At 36.4% G+C, this 27,370-nt stretch overlaps 1 protein-coding gene across 1 annotated transcript; it reads right to left on the bottom strand.

The window, feature by feature from the left end:
* Window positions 1–1,513: 1,513 nt before the first annotated feature.
* Window positions 1,514–26,807, bottom strand: LOC121415761 (short transient receptor potential channel 5-like). Its single transcript, XM_041609088.1, has 14 exons — window positions 25,993–26,807; window positions 22,032–22,153; window positions 21,610–21,717; window positions 20,661–20,945; window positions 20,109–20,195; window positions 18,813–18,991; window positions 18,253–18,389; window positions 11,150–11,289; window positions 10,058–10,512; window positions 8,868–9,069; window positions 7,353–7,544; window positions 5,145–5,183; window positions 3,900–4,045; window positions 1,514–3,520 (listed from the first exon to the last, which is right to left on the bottom strand). The coding sequence occupies exons 1-14, from the start codon at window positions 26,162–26,164 to the stop codon at window positions 3,094–3,096; spliced, it is 2,691 nt and encodes an 896-aa protein (XP_041465022.1). The 5' UTR covers window positions 26,165–26,807; the 3' UTR covers window positions 1,514–3,093.
* Between the last annotated feature and the right edge of the window lie 563 nt (window positions 26,808–27,370).

The raw sequence follows: 27,370 nt of genomic DNA, 5'->3' as shown, positions 1-27,370 counted from the left end.
TTTTCTCACTGGAGGAAATTGCGATTCGAACCCACGACTCAAAGTTTGGAGACTAATCCAATTGGTCAAACGCTCCATTACGTTTAAAAAAATCGCTTGTACAAGACTTGTTTGCTTCATTTATGCAGTTCCTCATCTAATGTTCATCTCTTATTCTCAAAATCTCTTATAGTTTTGGACTAGATACTTTTTTAATCGATACTGAAATAAATGCAGATTTGGATTAAATAACACTGAGTTTCTCTTCCCAAATGCCACCAAGAACAATACAGGTAATACGAAAAATAATGTTTCACAATCCATTTAATTGGAAATTTAGAGATAAAAACGTCAAGTGATTTCATCATTTCTCAATTATTGTGTTAAAAAGTAAACAGTTTACATTCATAAAAAAATACTCTTTAATATGTGATAGTTCTCTTCTGTTACTGAGTAGCGTTGTAAATTAATCAAATAACCGATTTTTAAACGCTGCATTATATCATTCTCTTTTCTCTACTGATTCGATTGTACTTCATGCGTTATATATAAAAAAAAATAGTTTAATAATGGGTGAGGAAGTATTATAAAAAAAATTACTCCGTAATGGTGGTTATCTGTTTCAATAACAGCTTAATTTTTTTCATTCAACTTCTGCTTTCTTATTACCTTCATCATATCTTTTCACTTTCATCATCTTTACTTCCATTTTACCTTCGTCTTTCTCTCTCTTCTTCTTCATTGATCAGTGGTACTGGTAGAGTTACATATGCGTTATGAATTACACTTAAAGAATTAAGTGTGATATCCCAAAAAACGTTACTTTGGTGACCCCCCCCCCCCCCCTATCGATAATGAAGGGAAGTAGGAAAGTTCGAAACATATTTTAAAGCGATGTTTTAACCAAATGATAAGCAAAACAGTCCACTGATACACGCATTCTTACGAATTTAGAAGATTGGTGTCTTAACGCCTATGAATTAATAAGGCTGAGTGAAGAAAGAAGTCCGAACTGTGAATGAAATGAATTGAGAAGAGGACCCATCGCGGCATGTTAATTAACATCAGGTGGTATACATTCAAACTCATTGAAAGCTAGTGAACATTTTTTTTACAAGTCTTAATTGCATTTATTCAACTTACTCAACTTCTTATTCTGGACAATGTGAGATATTGTCCAGACCGAAAAGGGCTTTAATCAAAGAAACTGTGAGGATGGAGGTCCTTGTGTACCGAAGAGTTTGAAGATTCTTGAAGATTGCAAATCGAAGCAAAATCAGAGGGTTCCATGACATTTGCTTCGGCGAAAATTGCTCCGCTGTGAATTCCATTCGCTAATGGAATGACCAACTTCAAACCTGGATTTAACATTATACCCTATCCTAAACCTAACCCTATATCTTAGACGAAATAAAGTCCGGAGACATTGTTTCCGGGGCAAATGTCGTTTCACCGAATTTGAGACAAGGAAGAGGGGGACACCAGGATATTGCGATAAAGGGAAATGTGACGTAATATCTTATCGCCATTGACTTGTTTGTGTATTGTAGATTTACACTGTCCATGCCTCCTTTTTTTGCACTATTCTTTTTTGTTCAGTGTTTTCTTCCCTTTTATTAATCTATTTTCTCTTTTCTCTTCTCAAATTGCAAATAGCAGATTATCATCGAAAAATTAAAGCATATTGTTAAGATTATTACCCCTGTGTGAGCACATTCAATAATAACATGATAAATGCATCAATTAATTCAGTAAAGTACATTCCAATGAGATGAATTCGCGACCAACATGGTCGTCATTTTATATTTTCTCCAAAGAGCATTTTGTCTAACTTATTAATAATGATAAATACGTACCACGATTTCCAATATGCAAGATGTTTATTGTGGCGTGTCTCATGGCATTTTACTTGACACCAGTTTGTTCACTTAAAACATAATAAAAACCGTTCTCTCACGTTTTATGGCACATTAATTCCTTTGTATTGAATAATCTTGTATAGGTATAGTTTAAAAAAAGTCCAGGGGAATGACTTATTAGACATCTTATACATCATGATAACTACATTACTTTGACATCTACAACGTTATTTTAGGTGAATTTACAGGTATGGAAGTCTAATATTAAAAAATAAAGTATATTCATAACAAAATTTTTGGAGAAATACCCGCATTTATATGTATGCTTTAAGAATGAAAGTCTAAGCCTCTCTCTGATGCCTCTACTCACCATTATTGTAAGTTTGTTTGGGCACATAACTGATTTCCCACTATTCAAGTGTTCGAACACTTGAGGAATTCCTTCCTACCGCTACCGGATATTTATTTGCTACACCTGGGTGGAGAATGGCAAATACAGATTAACGCCTTGCCACAGGAGGCGAGTACTGCGGTGGGTTGAACTTTGGTTTAGTTTTATTCACGATTAAAAATACATAAACATATACAAAATATAGATTGTTTGATCAAACGACTGCAACATAACAACTTGTGTAATACAAAATATAGAACATATATTGTAGGGATAACCCGTTTTAAATATGCTATGAATAGCCAAAATGTACCTTCGTTTCTTTATATACGATAATTGGAACCCCAGACGCTATTTTTTTTTCTTTTCTTTTTTATTTCGTCCGTATTTGCATACCCGACGCGAGAGAGCAGTAAGAATGACAGGTAAGACTACGTCTCATGAATATTCATGGAACACAAAACGGTAGGATATATTGTGATTTTTGACCCATAGATCAGCTCGATTAGTGTGGCTAAATCAGCAACCAATCTTTTGAGATTTGGTGGAGAATATTTTTACCTGATTGCTAGGAAAGCATGAATGCTTGTAAGCAAGCAAGCAAAGGACAGACGGCTTAAAGTCCTCTCCGAGAGACCTGGAGTCGAAGGATCTTGCAGTCGAGTTCATGGGCGCAGGATCTAGTCTCGCCTAGAACGATGTTTCAAAAGTTATTTCAATTAAAAAATGAGACAAGACTCTGAAAAAAATACAAGTCCTAGAGTTTTTAAAAAAGTCAACCCGGTCCTTGGAATTCAAAGTCCGCAGACCGATCTATTGGTTTATTAAACCTCAATGCGATATGCAACTAAATTTCAAGTAATTTTAGCTCGTCTCGAAACGTTTTCGATACTGCCGAAGTTTCTCCATCAGCTCCTCGTCGTCTTCCGGTCGTCGACCGAGCTCGTATGCCCTCGCCATCGCCTTTACTATTTCCTTTTTGATCTCGACTTTGATTTCTTCTTCCGTTTTCTCCTCCTCCACCTCCACCTCCGCAGGACTTTCCTTGACTGGCTTCAGTAGCTCTTTGGCTGGGAGAGTGCGCAAGGTTTCCATCAGGTCTCCGACTTGTTCGAGTGAGTTTTCGATCACCGGGAAGGAATCGTAGATGCCGTCGATGTCGAACGAGCTGGAAACATGTCTCCTTTCGACGTGGGTGATGAGTTCGATTTTCTCCTTTAATGCTGCTATCAATTGCGTTGACTGTTGTAGCATAGTTTGGAGATCGCGTTCCGCTACAGATACCTGTTGCCTACAGAAATGATCAAAATAACTATCCTTATTGAAAATACAGAATTATGGTCATTCTTTGGGAATATGAAATTCGTTATATTCTGGTGAATATCCATTTAGTCAAGAGGCTTGACATATACTGATGACAGAGGAAAGGCGAAATATCATTGACATTAATTACAGGGGGAAAAGGCTTGAAAATCCTGACCTGAATCATACAAATACATGTATCATGGCACAAGTCAATAAAAGATCACGTATTGAGAGATTGAAAATCATTTAGACATTTCAAGTTAATTCTTTCAGCGGTATTCTGATGGTCTATTTAGCATCAGTGCAGGGTAGATACCACCGGATGGCAGAATGATAAGGGAAAGTTTCATTCTAGGGCCACTTACCTCAGGTCAACCCACTCGTTCCGGAAGGTTAGAAGATCGGTTCGTCCAAGAACAAGAAGGGCTCGTTTTCCTCCGACTTCCGAATTCTGCTGGAGACTATTCTCCCGACTCTTCACAAAACGATCTCTCAGTGCTTTCATCATTTTCTGAAGAAAAAAACAAAATTAATTATCAAAGGTTATGCTAGAGTCACATTAGCGAAACCGACTGCAAACCAAATTGTAATAACGTAATAGCTTCGCTCGGACTGGAGTTGATTTTGCCAATGTGACTATGGCTTAAACGTAGCAATAGCAGTGGTAAGAGCTAGTGAAAGTGGTGACAACATCATAAAATGATGTGATCATGGATGGGGGTATTACCGACGACAAGTACATAAGACAACACTAACAACAAAGACAATGAAAAGAATCATAATAGATATAATAATAATGATAATAATAATAATAACAACAGCAATAATAATAATGATGATGATGATGATGACAATTATAATAATCTAATAATGATGATAACGATGAATACAATATTCCTAGATAAAAGGAAAGCAGCAAATGGCACCAATAAGGAGAACAGCCTAGTATCAGGGTATGGTCTGTCGAATTTTATACTTTGGAATACTGTGTATAGTCGTTTTAGGAAAAACCTTGAAATTCAATATTTAAATTGATTTTTCTCATTACAAAATTGATTATATTCTCAGTATTTTAATTATTCAATATATGTTATCTATACTAATAACATTATCTTTAAACTGGAGTAACTCTTTCAAATGATCTTCTATCCTCCGTGATGTTCTCTAAAAAAATATAAGTTGATATATTAATAGGTGAGGACTCTTTGCGCTTTACAAATATCAATCACCCTTATTCCCAGCATACATCAGACATATTTCCTACATATTAGACTGAATTACACCAATACATGAAATTACAAAATTAATGAAAACAGATTACGATTGACTGCTACATAACTTATTCATGAAATATCTAAACATTATTTAAAAAGTACAAGGGTCTAAAGAAGGTATTTAAATGTGGAAAATGACGGTATGATATGAGTTCACATCCCCATGAGAGTTATTTTTGTGTTATCATTACTGAAAATGGGCTGAATAAACATTGTTCAAAGTGCACGTGTGTATGAACAAAATAATATCGAATATTGAGTTTTATTCCGTAATAATTATATACAGGCCATATCATACTGCTCTCCCTATCGTAAGACAAACATCTTTTAGCCTACCTGAGAGTAGATATACTCCTGCACAGCTGACTTTAAGGCCTGGAAAATGTGAAAATGTAAAAATAAATATAAAATAATACAAAAATACGAGTTCATTGACTGCTTGGTTTTCGTATCTATACATAAGGAGATTGGATCGAAGCACATCAATCAAGTTGTCTGCAAACAGTAGCAAAAATATATAGATTCACTGGTTGAAACCTTTTCCTTTCTAAATGAATGTTTGCTATTAATCATAGCCTCGACCATAGAGAGATGGATTGAAGTACGTCAGTGAGGTCACTTGATAGTCGATAGGTCAGAAAAACGTCATTTAGAAGGATGTAGTGTACCATTTATAGAAATGGATTAATAACAAAATAATTGAGACAAGGGAAATTGACGAATTAAATCTCTATTTTGTAGGTTAGTTTCAGATCATGCAGATGAAGTGAGATGTGGTCATTAATAATAAGGCTTATCCGAAATTGTTTTTGTTGTGCCAAGTAAGCTGTTTTACCAGGTTTCACGGAGAGGACCATAAGCCTTCGGTCCTATGGTTGCTTGTTTACAAGTACTCCTGCCTTCCAAGCAATCAGATTAAAAATCGCCACCATCCATCCAAAATGTTCAAAGTAACATTTCAAGCGACTGACCTGGCTCATATAAGCAATTGAGTAGGTCCCTATTCCAGAAGTGGATTATACAGTGCGTATCAAAAGAAAACGGGACAGATTTGAAAAGTCTATAAAATTTTTGTTTCAAATTATGACATCTATATTTTGCTGTTAATAAGTGCTCTGAGGTCTTATCTTTCAAATGCCATTAAAAACAAACAGTTTTGTATATGCTTGAGGGTTAAAAAGGAGCCTTGCGCCAAAATGGCATAACATGATAAATATGGTGATCGGACTTTTTGCTAATCAGCAGACTTCCTTTTAACCTTTTAATTATATCTTTGCCATAATTTTCAAATTATGCGGTCAAAATTCATTTTTCAAATTGGTTTATTTACCTGAATTGTTATGTTGTTTCTTTTTAATATGTTCTCTTTTAGCTTTCACTTCATTCTTCAAGCAAAAACCATTTTTTAAACCGGAGTATGGGAGAGCGTATTTTTTTTTTTTTGGGGGGGGTAATACTTTCATTGTGTGCTACAAAGGTTATGGTGCCTTTGAACAGTGGCATACAGATGGGCGGGGGCTCGGGGTGTTCCCCAAGAAAAAAGTGGAAAGGGAATAAAAGGAAAGGTAGAAAGTGAAGTATGATTTATTTTCTAAATATTTTGTCAAAATCTATCACAAAATTGCATATTAAAGAAAAAAGTGAAAATGTTTGCTTGCTCGCTTCGCTCGCTCACAACATTTTAAATATATTTCATCCGATCTGCCATATCTAGCTCCTTCAAAATTGACTCAATACATTGCCATTGACAGACATGAATCCTTTCCTGATTGTCCTGTCAAGCACATAATTAAACTGGGTCAAGGAATCAATAACCCCTCGAAAATAGGATTCATGTTTTCTAAAGGTACCATAACATATTTTTTTTCCACATAATAAGATACGATTTGAAAATTACAAGTTCTCCCAATTTACATGATTAATAATGCCAATCTTCTTGCTTGGGTTGACAAAAGTCTTCATTTCTTACTTATGAAGGAAAATTCAAAAGTTAAAGAAGTTTTAATGAAAAAACCCCAAAATAATTCAAGTAAATGAATACATTTGTAAATAAAATTTGACAGCATAATTCGAAATCATGGCAAAGATAATGAAAAGGTTAAGAGGAAGCCTGCTGATTAGCAGGAAGTCTGATCATCAAATTTCTCAGTTTGCCATTTTGGCGCAAGCCTCTTTTTGAACCCCCGACAAAAAAGTCCCGTGTTCGCTCAAGCATGAACAAAATTTATTTTTGAATGGCATTTCAAAGACAAGATTTCAGAGCATCTATTAACATCAAAATATAGATATCATAATTTGAAACAATTTTGTTATAGACTTTTCAAAACTGTCCTATTTTGTTATACGCACTGTAGTATAATATTATGTCTTATTATGATTTGCTCTAAACCACGCCTCTGTCATTATCTACCGATTAAAAGAAAACAAAATACACACACACACCCACACACACACCCCCTATCATGTGTGTACTTCGTTGAATATTATCTCCCCCCCCCCCATTAAAACAAATCACGTACGTGTTTTTAAAACGAATGCACATACCTGTTTCTTTTGAGACTTCGTCTTTTCTTTATTTTTTTTACCGCGAGCTGGACAGCAACAGGCTTGGATTGTTCTCCAGACTTTGTCGACAGAGGGCAGTATGTTAAATGGAGGTGGCAACGTGATGTCATCGGAGATAAAACTCATCCAAAGTTGAGTGCGAAAGAACATCCACTCACGATCAGCATTTTTCTAAGAAATACATTATTAAAAAAAAGAAATGTTGTTTTCTGAAAGTAATGATCAAATATGACTATTTTTGGAAATAAGCTTGGTAAGGAAAAGAATTACACATACCATCATTGAATGTAATAAAATTATATGAAATCGAAATATGGTATGGTAGATGCTCAATATTATATTGCTTAAATAAATTTCATTTTAGTGCATGATATAGACCAGTTATCTACAACACATTGCCCATGTATTGCAGATTAATCGAAATAATTGATCTTCATTGCGACAGAAGGTATTCAAAAAATATAGAAATATCAAAATGCCTAAGAAAAAAGCGTGTGAATGTTACTGATTAAGTTTGGCTCTCTCTTAATAGGTCACCGGCGTACAGAGGAGGGGAGGGGGACCATGCCCATCCCCAAATAAAATTAAATTAATATCAAGGAATAAAGGAGAAAAGGAAATTGAAATAATGAAATATTATATCATTTTTTCTGAATATTACTTCAAAATCTGTCTAAAAATTATATTCTTGCATTTATAATGTCAAGACTTTTGCTCGCTCGAATCTTTGAAGAACTTTTACTCCGTCCGCCATATCTGGCTTCTCTAAATTTGTAGCTCAATTCGCCACTGTATAAGATCGACTATATCACTTTTCTTTTATTTATAGTGATGCAGCATGCTTGAATAGTTTTCATGGTGCGTTACGAGGCGATCGAGAATCTGGAGTCCTTCAATCTCTCTTTCTCTTCTTCTCAGTCTTGTATAAATAAATGCCTTGTCTTTAAATTTGATTCTTGTGAAATATTTTTCACCTATGTAAAACTTTCTACCCCCACACCGAAAGTCATTGTGACCTTTGAAAAACATGATGTAAAATGGCTCAACTTGCCCCATCTATGGGGTAAGTTGTGTCACCTTCTTTGGTAAGTTGAGCCACAAAACTATGTACAAAATGTATGCATGTCAATTTTTTTTATTTAAAGTCTTTTCAGTTGCTAATTCTCTATAAATACTATAGCTATATATAAATACTATATATAAATACTAATGTTATAACATCCTCTAAAAGTAAAAGAACTGTCATGTGAATTTGCTCCTTTGCCTTCCCCTATAAGAACGTTTATAGAGGGTTGTGTTTTTAGAAGCATCATTCATTGCAAACCTGTTACCTAAATATCTTGTCTACGTCAGGCAAACTTCACAAGAAGTACGACACAAACCGCCTTAATGGAAATATATGAAATTGAAATAACTATTTGGGGGATTAATCCGTCTTGCACTATCCATTGACAAATATTGACAGCACGATTTCCTGGCATGACGTCCACATACCTCCACTTTGGAATACCGTGACGTCATTACTGCGATGAGGAGATTGAGGAGGACAATGACCGCGATGAAGGTGTACGCCATCAGAATGAAGGCGGGAAGGAAGAGGGTGTAGGAATCGCCAGGTCGCAAGCTGGTGCCCGCATCAGGGTTCTTGAATATGTTGTAGAGAACCCAGTAGAGGTTCAATAAGGACTGTGGTATACTGTTAACAATGTAATAAATTAAGTTATAACCAGACAAACAGAATTTGAAGTGTAGTGCTTATCCCTACAAGGTAGTGTGCACCTGTGAAAGAGGATTTGATCAATTTTAGTCGCTGTCTGGTATGGGAAATCCAATGCTGCGTACTTTGGGAAATTAATCATCTTTGTACGATATCCAACCGTCATGGAGACTGAACTCTTCGTGCGTTGACCCGTAAATTTTGACATTCATTATCAATTCAATTCATTTATTCAGCCATTAAAATGATAAACAAAACAAGATAATGGATTCACAAAGTAGCAATAAAAACGACAGAGCAAACAGTACATATATCATAAGATTCAACTTACTCAATTTTGGCATTGCATTAATAAACCGAAACAAAATAATAAAAATAATAAACTTACATTTGAAAAGCCAAAGCACAAAACGAGTACATGTTTTATGTAGTGTATAGCATGAATAAATGATGTGGACGATACGAAAAGGAACTGTCAAAGCAGGACCTCGTCTGACAAAGAGTTGCGATTGATCAGATCAGATCAACCACAACTATGGAAAGCAAGCAATGTCAACATCTAAACTGCATATTTGTTAAAATTATTTTATAGATATGATTTATGTTCATACATTCATTGTTTTCTTGAAGAGTCAATGTATTTCTGTTTAGATAGGATGACATGCAAATTTCCTGTAGAAAAAAAATACATTGATGGATTTCCATATACATGTAGTTTGGATTGATTTGACTAATCGTAACTCTTTGTAAGACAGGGCACTGGAAGGTATTTCAGAAAGTTTGAAGACTTTATACCAGGCGACTAGAACATGTCAATAGTGGGTAGGTCCACGAAGTCTGCTGCATAGGGATATATCTTTTGGGTTACAAGTCGTGCATAAAGCCATTCCTAATTTACAAACAGCTTTATGAAACACCCATTTGTTTTAGACATGTCCAACATGGAAGGGTTCGAACCTATACTTACCTATGAAATGGTGTTTTGGGGCAATCGCTCGGCAGGCTTCCTTCTACAGCGCATTCAGCGCGTGCAGTATGCAGACGATACCTGGAAGCCTGTGTCATCCCAACTCCAAAGGCTACATTGACACAAACGAAGAAGACTCCGACGCGCAGGACATCGGCGCCCATGCCGATCACCGACTTGGCGACGACGAAGATACCGACATGGTTGACGCTGAGAACGTAAAATGTTCGCACCACGCAGACGAGAGCGACAACGCTGTAGAGAGTATGCGAAACTACCCGCGGTTCGTTCCACGATGCGAAGAGCCAAGTAGGTGTGACGTCGCTTAAAGCAATGTTGGACTCTGCGTCGAAGTTTCTCATGTTCGAATTGTTCACTGTTGATGGTGCCATGACGGGTTGAGCCTCTTGGAATGGGTTCACGTACCTTTGCATAATTCGCTGGTCATACATGTCCTGGCGGAAGATAACCGATAAGCAAAAATAAGATAAATGTATCAATAATGTCAATGGCACCTTTTTGCTTGCCAGAGTCTTTGTTAGATTTGCCAGTTTTTTTATGGCAAAAGTTTTATACAACTGGCCTGGACAACAGGCCCCTGGTGAAAGCTTTGATAGCTGTGGAGCCTAATTCGTTGGTGTAACTGTTGAATTTATAATTAGAGCATATATTTCCCAGAGAGGTACGAGCGATGGGCACGTGTCCCTCCAGGCATCTTGCACACAAAAACTCTCTCAAACCCACCTGACCAATCACCACGCTTGAAGTAATCCCCATATATGAGTGATTCTTTATCTGTTTTATATTATACGTTATGATAGAAAACAATTTGTGTTATTTGGCTCCCCGAAAGCAGCTGACATCCTAGACGGCCAAGTAGAGTGTCCAGGCAATCGAGGAGTTAAAAAAGCCCCGTATGTATAGTAGGTACAAGCCTGGAACTATCGCCCTGAGAGAAATCCGTAAATATACCAAAAGATCGCAGAGCGTCTGATCCGAAGCTCCCGAATTTGAACATTTCGATTGGGGGTACTTATCTATTTGATACAAATTTGATAATGTAATATTTATTTTCTCTTTCAAATCACTTACGATGAGTCTTCCAATCCAGGCCACATAGAGTGTTGTGTAGCAGATCTTCACCATTAAACTGTCCAGAATCGAGAGAGGGTAGGAGCAGAATTTTTCCGGACCTTGTTTGTAGATGAATTTCACGTGTTTGCCAGATATTCCTGAATATGAATGAAAAGAAAGCGACGCGGTATATACATGTAGTCCAGCATCATCTTTGAATGTTTTGAATAAACAGGATTGGAGAACAGGCAACAATCATAGGCGCCGGAAGCGGGGGGGACGTGTCCCCCCCTAAATTTTAGGTGGGGGGACGGTCCCCCCTAAATTTATTTTTGATAACTTTTTTTTTTTTTTTTGCTTGTCAATTTTTTTCCTGCGTCCCCCCTGAATTCACGTGGACCCCCCTGAAACGTGTGTTGTCCCCTCCCCTAAACTTCTGGTTGATGACCTTTTTTTTTTTTTTTTTTTTTTTTTTTGCTTGTCAAAAATTTTTGGTTGGCAACTCCTAAAATGTAGGTTGATAACCTTTTTTGGGGGCGCTTGTCATTTTTTTTACCTGTGTCCATCCCAAAATTTCAGGTGGACACCCCCTAAATTTTTTGGCTTCCGCCGCCAATGGGTGGGGGGACCGGCTAAATTTTTTGTTAACCTTTTTTTTTGCTTGTCAAAAATTTTTGGCGATCCGCCCCTAAAATTTAGGTTAATAACACATTTTTTTGTCAATTTTTTTCCCTTTGTCCATCCGAAAACTTCAGGTGGCCCCCCTAAATTTTTTGGCTTCCGCCGCCAATGGTAACAATCCCTGGCCCGCAGATATGTGGTGTGAAATGGACCCTTAAGAGGAGAAAGGAAAAGAATGGGGTGTATAACATTATTTGCTGAATATTATGTCAAATCTATCACGAAATTCTTCTTTGTTTATCAATAAGGTCAAAGCTGACTTGCAGCTTTTAGATTTTTTTTTCTCCATTCACAACTTCTGGCCCACTAAAAGTTTACAAGTATAAAAAACACCAAAAGAAAATTCCTGTCGCGTCGTCCAGCAAGAAGAAACCTGCTTAGCGTGTTTTCATCACATTAATATTAAAACCACGAAGAAGGCGGAATGCATTAGTGTTCACGCATGCACAGAATATAAATTCGATTTGATTTGCAATGTTCTCCGAGCTACTGGCGGTTTTCCACTAGGGCGCGGACAAGACCAGGAAGGGTTGCGGAAGCTACTTTTGTCATTTCGGCATGCTGTCCGCAACCAAATTCCGTAAAAGATTATGCAAATGATCTTGTCCTAGGACACAACCAGGACTGTCCGCGTATTGTCGTAGGTCACTCCTGGGACTGTCCTAGGACAAGATTATCTAAATAAATTTGTCGGCGTTCGGTGCGGACAGCATGCAGATCGTATTAGGACAGAACCGGAGACATTTAGGACAACGTCACGAGTGGTAAATTCAAGGACTAGGACAATCGGACAACTTGCGAATACTCCATGAAAATTATCATCCATATATTTTTTTTAATGAATTTAGGGGTGTTATTTTGGTTTTCTTCGACTACAAAGACTATATAGGATTTTCTTTTATTTCAAATCAAATTGCATACATTGGTGGACATCCCAGGGGGACAGGGGCGACGCATCCCCTCACTTTTTGGAAGGGGGGCATTTGATATCAAACGCCCCCTCCCCAATATTTGGAACGAGAAAAAAAAATTTAAAAAATGGAAAGAGAGGGAAAAGAACCAGAAGGGAAAAGAGAAGAGAAAACGAAGAGGAAAAACAAGAGGAGAAAGACGAGTGAATTATATAAGATGGGGGGAGGGGATTTCATGTCACTATGTTAAATTTTCGCTCACGCTTTGTGCCCGCATTGCCTAATCTATGAGATGTATAACTTGCTCAATAGACTTATATTGAGCTTAAAAGATCAAGTTTTGAAGTAAATATACAAAACATTTCTCGGAAATTAAGTTTTCAATTTGTTTGATTTACAAATAGATTTTATAGTTTTCTATAAGATGACTATATTTTATGGTCTAAATATTAACATTTTCCGCTCGCGCTGCGCGCTAGCATTATTTGATTTGTCAAAAAACTATTCTCTTCGTGTATTCCATATTTTTTTTTAAATATCCCTTTTTAGGATGGTCTGATTGTGAATAGTATCAGCTAAAGCTGCTCGCTTGCATTTTGATTGGGGAGTTATGTATACCTGTATCAATTGTAACAAATTATTTTAAATTCCTCTTTTATGACAGTTTATTAAAATTTTCGGCTCACAGTTTGCGCTCGCATTATTTTTGTTAAAAATATATCAACCCATGTATCCTATTCATGGTTACAAAATGTCCAGTTATCTACACTGTTAGAAAATTTATCCTTAAACTAAAAGAAGTTCCTGCAGCAGAGTCTCGAGAACACCTGTAATCTTACCAGATTGCGTAATCTTACAGGAAATTGGTATTTGGTATGGAAGCTTAAAAGTGCCACCGAGATGTTGAGATAATTATCTCGGGAAGTCGACATCTTGATAGCAAAAGATAAGATGACGAGATCCTGGATCTCATCATGTCGACATCTTTTAGAAGAGATGATGAGATGACAAGATCCCGGATCTCATCATGTCAACATCTTTTCGAAGAGATGTTGAGATGACAAGATCCCGGATCTCATCATGTTGACATCTTTTAGAAGAGATGATGAGATGACAAGATCCTGGATCTCATCATGTTGACATCTTTTGGAAGAGATGATGAGATGACAAGATCCTGGATCTCATCATGTTGACATCTTTTGGAAGAGATGATGAGATGACAAGATCCCGGATCTCATCATGTTGACATCTTGTAGAAGAGATGATGAGATGACAAGATCCTGGATCTCATCATGTTGACATCTTGTAGAAGAGATGATGAGATGACAAGATCCTGGATCTCATCATGTCAACATCTTTAGAAGAGATGTTGAGATGACAAGATCCTGGATCTCATCATGTCAACATCTTTAGAAGAGATGTTGAGATGACAAGATCATCTCATCATCTCATCATCTCTTCTACAAGATGTCAACATGATGAGATCCTGGATCTTGTCATCTCATCATCTCTTCCAAAAGATGTCAACATGATGAGATCCAGGATCTTGTCATCTCATCATCTCTTCTACAAGATGTCAACATGATGAGATCCGGGATCTTGTCATCTCATCATCTCTACCAAAAGATGTCAACATGATGAGATCCAGGATCTTGTCATCTCATCATCTCTTCCAAAAGATGTCAACATGATGAGATCCAGGATCTTGTCATCTCATCATCTCTTCTAAAAGATGTCAACATGATGAGATCCGGGATCTTGCCATCTCAACATCTCTTCGAAAAGATGTTGACATGATGAGATCCGGGATCTTGTCATCTCATCATCTCTTCTAAAAGATGTCGACATGATGAGATCCAGGATCTCGTCATCTTATCTTTTGCTATCAAGATGTCGACTTCCCGAGATAATTATCTCAACATCTCGGTGGCACTTTTAAGCTTCCATAATTTGGTGTGTGTAATCTTACGAATTTCCTTAAATAAAACACTCTTTTCCCCTTTTTCTAACAGACCTGTTCTGTTAAATTGCAGAAAAATTCCTGTTTCATGAATTTAAAGAATGATTCTGGTATTGCTTTCTGCAAAATCTTCTTTTATTTTTCTGTAAAATCAGGTTTTTTTAACAGTGTAACCTTAATATCAATTTCGAGCCCTCATTTGATTAATAAGTCATGTAACAATATTTTCATGATTTCCTAATAATCATTGTCCGTTTTTCTTTTTCAGAATGGAATATCGACAAGTTTCATAAATCGCTTAGGAAGATAGTCATCATAGTCATTTGAAGACAAAAAATTACTTTAAAATGTCCCGGTTGCTACTCAAAATATATGTAATGATAAAAACATAAACTTGAGCTTCGCACTCGCATCATTTATTAAGCGAGATCAATATCCAATTCGTAACTGCGCTTAAATTCTTTTTTTTTTAGATCTAATAATCAAATATATTTAGTTCGATCATCGCGCTCTTATTATTGATATTATAATAAAGAAAGTAATTGGAAGTTCCTGATTCTAGGTCCGGATCTAAACACACGCACGCATGTTTATTTAGATACGAATCTTGTGCCAGTTTCAGATCAGATTACCAAATATTATAATTAATGTAGGAATATTATCCATCTATCCAATTATCCATCCTTTTTCTGATTTACAAAACGTGATATGTCGAATTTCGTTTCGGCTCGCGCTTCGCGCTCACATCAAGTGTATAGTCATACTCCTTTCCTGTTCATGCTTTTAAAAGGTGCTTAGAATGCCCAGTATTTAGGTAGGAATGTAAAAAATGTTCAGCTCGCGCTTCGCGCTCGCATTATTTGATTGAAATGTGGAGGATAAAGGAAAGTGTGTTAGCGGTGTAATGTAGTATTCACTTTTTGAAAGCAGATTTTGTGTATTTTTATACATAACAATAAATTATCTCGGATCTTGATTTTTTTCAACTAAGGTAACTTTAAAAAGACTGCATATGTTCATAGCAAAGTCGGGGCTCTCTTCATAACATTACTTTCTTAATTTTTTTTTTACAATTTAATACATAATCATATATTACAACAGAGGAAGAAAACAGGAAGTTAGGATGCAAATTGCATTCGACAGGCACATGCGGATCAAGGGGTGAGGTGGTCTTAAAAAAAAATACAAACAGAAGAAAAATAAGTGAAATGGAAAGGGAAACTTAAAAAAATGATATGGTGGAAAAGAAAAAGGGGGTGCCGTGCTGATGCGGCCCTATTCTCCCATCTGCTGGCTTACCCCTCCCAGTATTAAATAGATATACAAACAGCACAAAAGAAATAGGAATAAACGAAGGAGATGAATGAAATAAGGTGAAATAGAATCGAGGAAAAAAATCGCGATAATGAACAGAAAATAATTGGTCGAGATTATGAAAGTGTAAGATTAGAAATATCAGTTTTAATTTATAGACGAAAATGTGAATCCAGTGTCTAATCGCCTTTGCCTCCTCTTGTACCAATTGAAATAGACTAAATAAGAAAATGTAAATGGGCAATTCCAGGAGGCCGAATGCGAACGCTACGCCCTATTGACTGCGTAAAAATAGGAAAAATGGAGTAACCAAAGAAGAGGGGGAAAAAGGGAAGAAGAGTGAAGAAATTGACAGACCTGCAGACGGGGAGAATATCTGCGTTTCAGCTAGTTCAATTTGTAGAAAATAATGGTCCATTTCACGCTTCATACTTTCAATAGTTTAATGTTAATCATAAGAAGATTGTGCACGCTGTTCATTTTTTACGAAAAATACTTAAGTCTTTTCTTTTTCGTCCTTGATGTTTGAAAGAAGTGAGTTCGCGCTTCGCGCTCATATTCTATGTTTATGAGAAACATGCTCTGTGCACGACTTTTTTTCAGGAAGGCCTATTTTTTGTAAAGAGTCGTGGTGTAGTGGTTCTGACTCCCGCCTTGTAAACGGAGAGTCGTGTGTTCGATTCTCACCGCGGTCTAAACCGTCCTTTGGCAAGACGTATTGCATATCATGTCACTTTCCACCCAGGTGCTAAATGGGTACCCGGCGGTTGGAAGCGAAAGTTATTGTATGCTTGAATTTGCCAGCGCAATTTTTAGACCGGGATAAATGCAAGGAATGCTTCCCAGGGTGTGGAAATTGTGCACTTTTCATGCGGGATAGAAATGAATCCTGGGGTAAATCGTTTTGCCCCTGCTGTAAATCGTTTTGAGCCGTTCTGATAAAAGCGATATTTATAAACTTGCTACCATTTATTATTATTTCTTATTAATGGCACCTCATTCATGATCAAACAAAGTGCTTAAAATGTAATAGGAATATACACTTGAATTTCAGTTTGGAATCTACACCTGTATTATTAATTTTGTTATGATATTTGTCATATTTGTAAAGTCAAGCGCTGCCTATAAGGTCCTTTTTTCAGTCGAGTACATTAAAATAATCTAGTTCATAATCAAACGTTGCATGAAACATCTTTTTATGTTCAGTACAGAATAAAATAATCTGCTCACATCATTGCCAGTTTAACTATTGCAAGAAATATTTTAAAAGTCCACTTTTCATATCAGTAGAAAATGCTTGAAATATTCCTTCTTCAAGTCTGTAACCCCCCCCCCCCAAAAAAAAAAAAAATCAACTCGTGCTTTGCGCTCGCGTAATTATGTTTAAAACACTGCTTGAAAAACTAGGTTCTCAGGTTTGTTTAGTATATACTAATTAGGCCCCTTGACCCCGTATTTCTTTACTTTTTGTAATTTTCTTGTCTTGTATTATCCCGTTGCCCCATCTAGTGCTTTTGCAAATGGTTTTTGCTACTTGTGTACTCGTTCCATACATATTAGCATTGGATCCACATATTCCTGAATCACTCCGCTTGCCTTCCTATTCCAGTCCGAACGTTCCTGAAACAGTCCGCTTGCCTTCTTATTCCTGTCCGCACGTTCCTGAAACTGTCCGCTTGCCTTCCTATTCCAATCCGCATGTTCCTGATAAAATCCGCATGGCTTCTTCTTTCCTTCTTGAAGCTGACCTGATTGCGGATGGTTTCCGGAAGACGCGGAAGGGTTTAGGAAGGGCAGGACATCATCAGGACATCGTCAGGACAGGGTCCCGAAGGTGTCAGGAATTCATTATCCGCGTCCAAATTTTGGTCTCGACCAAAATTTGGATGCGGACAAATTTTGATTTCCCGAACACCAGGAAGGGTTTAGGACAGCGTGCGGACACTCCTAGGAATGTCCGGACAGGTTGCGGAAGGGTCGCGGATTGTAATTATTATATTCCGCGCCTTGTCCTGACGCTGTCCTGGCCCTAGTGGAAAAGGGGTTTTAGGTACCATGGTAAATCGTAAGCTCTCAATTATCTCGAGAAATAAAACGATGTTATGATGGAATGTGTTAGTCATGAAGCACCAGAGCTATCACACATGAAATCCGAGCCCATGTTCATGTAGAGTTTGAGCGCAGTTGAGTATATGCACATAGTAACTGCGCTATAGAAATGGACTTATTATTATTATTATTCGAGATATACAAACCTATACAGAAGATGAAGATCGTGATCTCGAGAAACAATGTTATGATTGGATGTGTTGAATTGTCATACAGCACCAGAGCTATCACACATGACATCAGTGTTAAATCCGAGCCCATGTTCATGTAGAGCTTGATATTCCTAGTGGTTGGTAAAGAAACAGAAGAACCCTGCTGAACATGATTGGACAACGGGACACTGGAATATAACATATATTATTAAATGAATTACGTGCTGGAAAAAAGAGGACTTAGAGAATACACTCCTTGAGGTTACGAGGTCAATTTGGTCAACATTTTTTTCTCTGCATACATTTTCTGTTTAGTGATTAAAACTCACCAATGATCCACATTGGAAAAACAAACTGGTTCAAAGTTGTTCACAACTAAATCTCCACAATTCATAACAAATATTATGTTCGCCCCAACAAACTTTTTAAAATGTCCAATAATTTTCGCTCGGAAGAACCCTAGACATAAAAAAATAAAGACATAACATAGATTCAAGGCATAACTGCTAACTTTATCAGACGTACTCTCATTATTTAAGCAAAATCTGACTCACGGTATTTTCAAAAACCTTTGTAACATTTCAGTAGGGTAAAGTAGAAAGGCGAAAGATAGAAATGGGTAGCAGACGATCGTGAGTAAGGCGATGATAGAAGAAATGGTGAAGTTCTTTCCTTTCATTTCGTCATAGTAGCTGTCGCGAAGGACGCTCTGCGTGAAAGGGTGTATGACGAACTGCGAAATAAAGAAAAGAGTTAAAAAAAAACATGTTATCACTTTTTTTCGAGTAACCTAGAGATGACTTATACGCAGTGGCGGATCCAGGGGGCACATTCGACCCGTGCCACCCCCGGCCCCCCTTTGAGAGCCATGTTGTATTTGTAGTGGAAAATGTGGGACAAACGCATGCACAATAAAAACGCTGTTTAAAAATTTTGTACAACGCTGTTTACTATATGAACCTTACATTAATTGTTTAAACAGTTTAAACAAGTGTTTGAATCTTATACAACAAAGTTTAATTTTCAATATCTAATCTTCAATAAATTAGACATGATTGTTTAAACTGTTAAACAACTACTGTAAGGTTCATATATTAAACAGCGTTGTATAAAATCTTAAACAGCGTTTTTACTGTGTGCAAGTGAAGACTTTTTACCCCTTGAGATTTGCATGCACCTCTTTGGAAAATCCTGGACCGCCCCTACTTATGGATGATACTATCCATGCCAACAATGCTAACCCTATCTAAATATTTTAAAAGCCAAAATGATAAATTATCGTTCTCATCGTTTGTCAAAACTTGCAGCAATTAATACCGAGTTATATAAAAAAAAATAATAATAATAGAGGTGAATGCACACGGGCATCTTTTTTCAATTTAAATACAGTATATTTATTTGACTTAAATCATGAATGCCACAGATTTAAAAGGTATTATTTAACTTTGTGAGCAGCCGATTTAAAAAAATATCCAACCAAGATGAAAAATGTGTACAAGTACATGTATTGGAACTAAAAAAAACAACCTGAAAACAACCATTATTGAGAATGAAAAGCTAAAAATACAAGGCAAAACCCAATTTTGTAATTAGGCGTCTTAAAGACGCGTAAATGGAACACAAAAGTGTATGGGATGAAATTAAGATGGTGTTTCCGGTCATTTTATATTTCACTTTTTGAAGCACTAAATAAGAATTTCCGGATGAGATTTTTTCTGGGATACATTTTTGTAACATATCACACACACCGGTGACAAGTGTGACCTTCTAGCTCAGATTTTTTATAAAGTCAAATCAATGTTAGCCAATCACTTTAACACTTGGAGAGTGTTTAATTTGATATAACTCACCGGTTTCTGGTAGGCCTTCATGGCTGCTCTGACCTTGGCAACGGGATGCTTGCTCTCACTTCGTGTAAACTTTAAGATAGATCTTACCTGAACAAACAAAAAAATGTGTCAATACATTATCTATTTATCTATCTATCTATCTACCTATCTATCTTTTTATCTATCTCTCTTTCTATCTATCTAAATGATATCGTAAGTGGGTGATATTCTCCAATGTACTGTTTGTTTTATAGGGATATTTGTGCTGATTTTCGTTATAAGGAGTAAGTGGAAAAACACTAAATGAAAACCTTGTTATGAACGCATGACTATCATCATTATCATAGGCCGCGAAACGAGTTTAGAAGTCGGAGATGAGCATGCATAAAATTTAATAACAATTTGATGGTGATTTTTATGTGTTTTTCTTTTCTATGTACTTAATCATTCAGTATAATAATAACGGGCATCTTCTTCAACGTCGTCATCATAATCATCATCGTCATCATCATTTTTATCACCTCGTTTATCATTTTATGATAATTAATAACATCTTCATCCACATATATATACCTCGCTCGAATAATTCGCCTGGCCCACAAAATCAGCAGCGAATTGCTCCACGCGGTCCACTATTTTCAGCACTTGCTCGCTCGCATCCTCCCATCGATCGGCGAGCTCGCGTAGTCGTCGACCTAGCCCGAAGGCGACGTCGAGTGGGTCGCTGAACGCCTGCACCAGGTAAGCTTCGGTTGCTATAGCTCGGTAGGTCATGAGAACAATGGCAGTGCCTGTGAGGTCTGGTTGTATATGCTTTATCCTAGGCTCCTTTAAAACAGCCCCGGCGTCGAGTAAAATCTAATTGAAAATCAAAACAATATATATATATATATATTATTTTACTTTAAGAAATAAATGATGATGATGATGATGGTGTTAATAATAATAATAGTAATAATAATAATGAAAATAATAATGATAATAATAACAACAATAATATAATAATAATAACGTACAAATAAAGAAATTAAGTTAGAAGTAGATGAAGAGTTAGGCATTGAGTTCATGATATGTAAAACAAATAATTGTTTCGAGAAAGTTCCAACTCGTTATCGTTATCAATATGTCACCGACATGGAATGTATCCTTTCCGAAGGTGCATTTTTCCACTGTTTGGATTTAAAGATCCAAAGTTGCACATATAAACATTATTATGTGCTTGTATGTCATAAAGGTGCAAATTGTGCCGGGTGTGGCATTGATTTGCACCTTCAAAAAGTTCAGAGTTAAACCTAATTTTCTTAAAACATGTAAAATGCAGAAATTTATTAAAGGATTTCTTTTTTTTGGGGGGGGGTAAACTTTCTTAAAATGAAATTAAACTAGGTAAAAACAACATTTCATCTTCAATGATTATATATGACTAAGTTCCGAAATGACTGAAAATCTATCATTTTGCACTATTGGAATTCTCTGAAGTCCCATTTATATATGATATAATTTTCTTTATGACTATTCCCACCTTTACAACTGAGAAGTTATTCTTGTGTGCTGCAGCCATAAGAGGGGTGGTAAACTTGTGGTAATCATCATTTTCACAATGACATTCGATGATGGCATTCCGCTGGTTCTAGAAAATGGTTAAAACAATGGAAGGGGTGATTTATTTCTTTACGTGCTTTTTGACAAAATTACTTATTCTTTTTCTTCTTCATCTTCTTCTAATTCTCCCTCACCTCCTCCTTCTACTTCCTCTCCTTCTTCATCTTCTGCTCCTTCTCCTTCCTTCCTTTCTTTTTTCTTTCTTTCTTTTTTGTTTGTTTGTTTCTTTCTTTCTCCTTCTTCTTCTTCTTTTCTTCTTCTTCTTCTTCTTTTCTTCTTCTTCTTCTTCTTTTCTTCTTCTTCTTCTCCTTCTCCTTCTTCTGGTACGATGATAATACTCACCATGCCCAACGTTTCGGCGTATGCACAGATGTAACGTACTATGTCAACCATACAGAAATCGGCTGCCCTGAGTAAAGCATCACCAAGCGGGATTTCGTGGTCGATAAACGTCGCTACCATTTCTTGATTGGATTAAAGAAATAAAACAGAATATTTATCGATTTAATGTATAAAAGCGTTTAAAGTATGACATACACATGGAACAGGTGCTATTGCTACCATGGTTAAGAGCTGAAGTTCCCCATTTATGATAATATTAAAAGCTGATATACGATAAGATCATTCATTACTCAGAAAAAAACAATGTGCCACCACCCCTCCCCTTCCCCAATCAGAATACTCAGCGCGAGTTCCTTATCTTCATGCATTTTAAATGTATTTTTTTATACTCCATCTCTGGCTCAATCGATATGCTTAGACCTATCAACTACATGGAGCTGGGGCTATATACTTTTTGCTAACCGAGCCGTTGCACATACGCTAACCAGTGGCGTACCGTTGGTCACGGCACTGGGGGGGCACCAGCAAAACTTTGAGTCACTTAGTGAGCGCGCGAAGCGCGCTGTTGCCAGATATACTGACCTAATAGAATCTTTTTAAGGATAGTGCCATTAAACGAATATGTATCTAACTAATCAAATAATGCGAGCGCGAAGCGCGAGCTGAAAATTTTAATATTCACACCTACAAAGGGACATCGTAATCACTACCTGTATCGTTAAACAAACAATGCGAGCGCGAAGTGCGAGCTGAAAATTTTGTATATATTGTCCCCCAAACAGGGATATTTTAAGGACTATATTTTTTTAAAGAAATCCATGAAGAGTATGCATATCTCACAATAGCCATATAATTCGAGTGCCAAGCGCTTGCTGATTTTGTTAGAATTACATCTAAACACATGAAGCACTCTTTGTAGTCATTGTAATCATGATCATCATACGCATCTCACTAATCAAATATTGCGAGCGCGAAGTGCGAGCTGCAAATTTTTGGAAATTCAGACCTGAAGAGGGGCATTTTAAGGCTTGTTTGTCAGGATTCCATGAAGACCATACGATGATGCGAGCACGTAGCGCGAGCTAATTTTTTTTTATTTTCAGATCAGAAAAAGGGACATTTTAAGGACTGGTTTTAGGAATTCATAAATAGCAGACATATCTCACCACTCCACTATAATGCGAACGTAGGCACGGACAGGAAATGTTTTTGTATTAAGACCTTAAAAGGGGTAATCACTAAAGAAGCCATGAAAAGAAGCATGTGTCACTACATGAAACAATAATAACTCGAAGGAAATATATTTGGTGCATATTGACTTGAAAACGGGAGGTTTTAGTATAATGGGATTATATATCTCCATAAACAGACAATGCGAGCACCAAGAAAAATGAAGACATAGGCCCTGAGCAAATTATGCTTCATTAATTTATGAAAAAAAATCTTATTTAATATAACATAATTACAATATAATAGAACATTATAATGAACAATAATTTCTTCTTTCCCACTATGTTTATCTTCCTTTCTCCCTCTTTTTCTCCTTTCTTCGTTTTTTTTTTTGACAGCCGATGGGGGGGAGGGGGCACGTGCCCCCCATGCCCCCCGTAGTTACGCCACTGACGCTAACTTTTCGCTTTTCTGATATCAGAGTTGCAGGCAAAGTCGTTTCTTTGTTATTATGGTAATTTGTGCTCATACATAATAATATTTCCTGATTCTTTATTCAAATTAGGTGATAAAAATTATCTTATATTTTGCGTGAATACAGCTCCCATGCATCCATGACATTTAACTTTATTTGAAGAGAAAAAACGACGAATTCGGGCCTACTGTATCCTGAATTTGGCTAGAATTACTTATTGCATTAAGGACTATATCTCCATTGGCACAGTTTTTTTAACTTTTAATTTCAAATAATATTTTACTTCAAGCGAATTTTCTTGTTCCAATAAGAAACCATATCATAATAACTGACAATACCTATAATATCACGTACACCACTTATATTTCGATTTCTATACAAATACACCCTTGGCTTTAGACCTAATGACCCAAAAGGTGACGGAATAATGATTGCAGAACGAACAAAAAAGAGAATTCTTTGCAAATATTCAAGGGTGCATTGAAAAAGCCATATTCATGTCGGAAATTTTCTTGGGAAAACAACTGTTATGAATAGATCTTCACAAAAGCGGATTATTGAATCACTAGATACACAGAAGTTCCTTTCAAAATTAGAGAAGGAATTGGCATTACGGAAATATTTCAAAGTTCCATGCCTTCATACAAATGTCAAAATATGGTGTTTGGTGTGTAAAATTAGATAAATATCAGAACTTATTCATATTAATCCTATGACCAAAATTACGCTTGCTCAATTGCTTTGGTCACACCGGAGAAATCTATTCCAGGGAGGGCTTGGGTGTTAAGAATTGCATGAAGATATGTGAGTGAAATCAAGCTGGATTGAGAGAAACAGACCTTCTAACACACGATGTAAAAGGGGGCATAAACTTCAGAAACTACAAATGCATAACTTGTGATTTTCCTAATTTTAATCGGTCTAGATAAAATGCGATATGGATTTTCTGTGTTCATGTGTTCGGGGGATGGATTGTCACAGACGAATATTACTTATAGGAATATTCGACTAAAGCCACCTCTAGTGATCAGAACCCTTTAACATTTTTTTTTTACATTTCATTGCAAAAATCGATTCTATTTGATTTCTGTATTTAGCACACCCCCCCCCTCTCATTACTGGTAAACACTCATGGCATTCTTGATTTATTTTGGCTCATGTGTGCTGTAAAATCATCGATAACAAGTCAACAATATGCCTTTTTTCAACCCCTTGATCTTTCAAGGCAAACAATCTTCGTATGGATTAGAGTTCCAATCTCTTTAATTTCTTGTTATTTTTGCTTGTCAGGTTAATTTATTTCAAATATTGCTCTTTTCAGAAGTGATATATTTCATTCATTCATTCTTTCATTAATCTATTTTTATCAGTTATATATATATTTATTTCGAATCTTTATATACAAATATATATTTTTTAGTATTTTGTGAAAGGTTGAATCTATTGCCATTGAAAAATTTAAAAATGCCAAACAAATTGGAGCGGTTCTTTTCCTTACCCCCCCCCCCCTCCCATGTCCTCATCATGTTTACTAGTACAAGCTCTTTTCAGATTCTTTAAAGGACAAGTCCACCCCAACAAAAAGTTGATTTGAAAAAAAGAGAGAAAAATCCAACAAGCAAAACACTGAAAATTTCGTCAAAATCGGATGTAAAATAAGAAAGTTATGACATTTGAAAGTTTTGCTCAATTTCACAAAGCACATCCTGGTCGGTATGCAAGTTGGCAAATTGATGACGTCACCCACTCACTATTTCTTTTGTATTTCATTATATGAAATATTCTAATTTTTTCCTCCTTGTCAGGTGAAACAAAGTTTTATTTCTCCATGAACATGTGGAATTATGATTATTTTAACATTTTAAGGTTAAGTTAAGTTGGTCCTTATTGTCAATTTTTTTTAAATTGAAATATTGTATTATTCAAACAATAAAAAAACAAAAGAAATAGTGAGTGATGGACATCATCGACTCTCTCATTTGCATATCGCTGAGTTGTGCATATCACTGTTTTGTGAAAAATAAGCGAAACTTAAAAATGTCATAACTTTACTATTTTACATCCGATTTCGATGTAATTTGCAGCGTTATGTTTGTTTGATTTTTTTTCTATCGATTAAAATCAACAATTTCTGTGGTGGACTTGACCTTTAATATGGGAGTGTAATAAGTTTTCGGATTTCAAATATTCTTTATTTTACCTTCGCCAATTTCCTCCCAAAAGTCCACCAAAATGATTCTCAATCTTTTTAGTTTCTGATAAAGCTTATTTTCATATTGTGTAATGAATTATATTTTCAAGGCAGTGTGTACTTACGAGTTATACCAATCTTGATAGCGTGTGCATAGACGGACCGACCGTTCTTGTCTCTGTAGTTCCAGTCCGATCCATAATCATCTGGTCTAGAGAGGAGCTTCCTTACGAGCAAGAGATCCATCGACTCGATGGCCTCAAATAGCTTCTGCCGATAAAATTTCTTGAAGGTCATATTTTGCCAGTTGTTTGCTTTTCCCCGCTTTACCGCTTTTTACTCCAAGACTTATTTAGAGGCCTCTTCCTCGGGAAAAATGAAGAAATATGACAGCCCTCTACCAATTAATTTGTGATCATGTTCATAATTGTTTCCAGTTCTTTATCAAGCTGTATCAAGCTCCCTTTGAGATTTATTCATTCACTTGACAAATTGAAGCGGCGTAAAACAGTGCAATATTTTCTGTTGTTATTAAACCCCTTCATGAGCAAAGAATGGCGCACATAACTGGAAATGATAGACATTGCATTAAGTTATCGATGAAGATTTGCACAATTCTATAGTGAACAACAACAAAATGGTTGAATAACAAGAAAACATATCCGTCGACCAAAGAGGGTTCATTTATGACCCATGATCCAACGTCGAATTTATTTCTACCTCAGAGCTCGAATAAAACGTTCCGCCCAACATTGATTGCAGGTATCCTTCATAGTCGTACACATCTAAACACGTAAGCCGCAAAAAAAAACACATGTCATTTCTCAGTCCATCCATATAAATACAAGAATTATCTCTTTATATCATCCACGAATCTGACAAAGTTTTGTTAAGTTTTTCACACGAAGCTTTACAACTGACCGTTATATTAAATGGGTCTGCTATATCCAAAGGCATAAACCCGGCCAGCTCCGCCTAATAATCACTATCGAGCAATGTTTATCATGCCGCTGGAAGTACCAGTAACCACAAAGCGAGAAAAGAGTTCAACTAAAATCATTTGAAATGGGGAAATAGAAGCAGAAAATGCAATTATTTGTTCTTTATTGCATGGCTGGATCTGAAAAGCTTCAGGCCTTGGCTATTCAATATTGTATTAGTCATGTGTGCCGATATAATAATTATCGTATATATTGCCTAATATAATTCTGTATGCAGTGAATGATTAATTCTCGTATGTTCAGGGACTACCGCATGGGAAGGTTCTCAAGAATGAACATCTTAATAGTAATGGAAAAAAATCATTGTGAATCAATAGGATTTTCTCATATACCTGTGGCCAATTGCAGAAAGAGTTGCAATCAATCGCAAATCTAAACATTATGCGATTTATTTTTTGGCTTGCGTTTAAATGCAACTCTTTCTGCAACGGACTCGGACCCCGGGGGAGCGTTTCATCAACATGTTTGTATGACCAGTTGTCAGATCTGACAACTTTCCTTG

This window comes from Lytechinus variegatus, chromosome 5 (assembly GCF_018143015.1).
Source record: "Lytechinus variegatus isolate NC3 chromosome 5, Lvar_3.0, whole genome shotgun sequence".
Classification (NCBI taxonomy): Eukaryota; Metazoa; Echinodermata; class Echinoidea; order Temnopleuroida; family Toxopneustidae; genus Lytechinus; species Lytechinus variegatus.
Note: the sequence above shows the minus strand (reverse complement) of the source record. Positions and strands in the feature narration are given on the sequence as shown.

Excerpts from the sequence above, each read along its gene's own strand:
- LOC121415761 (XM_041609088.1), bottom strand. The coding sequence starts at position 26,164 with ATGACCTTCAAGAAATTTTATCGGCAGAAGCTATTTGAGGCCATCGAG. Across the intron at positions 22,154-25,992 it reads TATCAAGATTGGTATAACTC|AAATGGTAGCGACGTTTATC; the intron begins GTAAGTACACAC and ends AATCCAATCAAG. Across the intron at positions 4,046-5,144 it reads AGGAGTATATCTACTCTCAG|AAAATGATGAAAGCACTGAG; the intron begins GTAGGCTAAAAG and ends TTTTTTCTTCAG.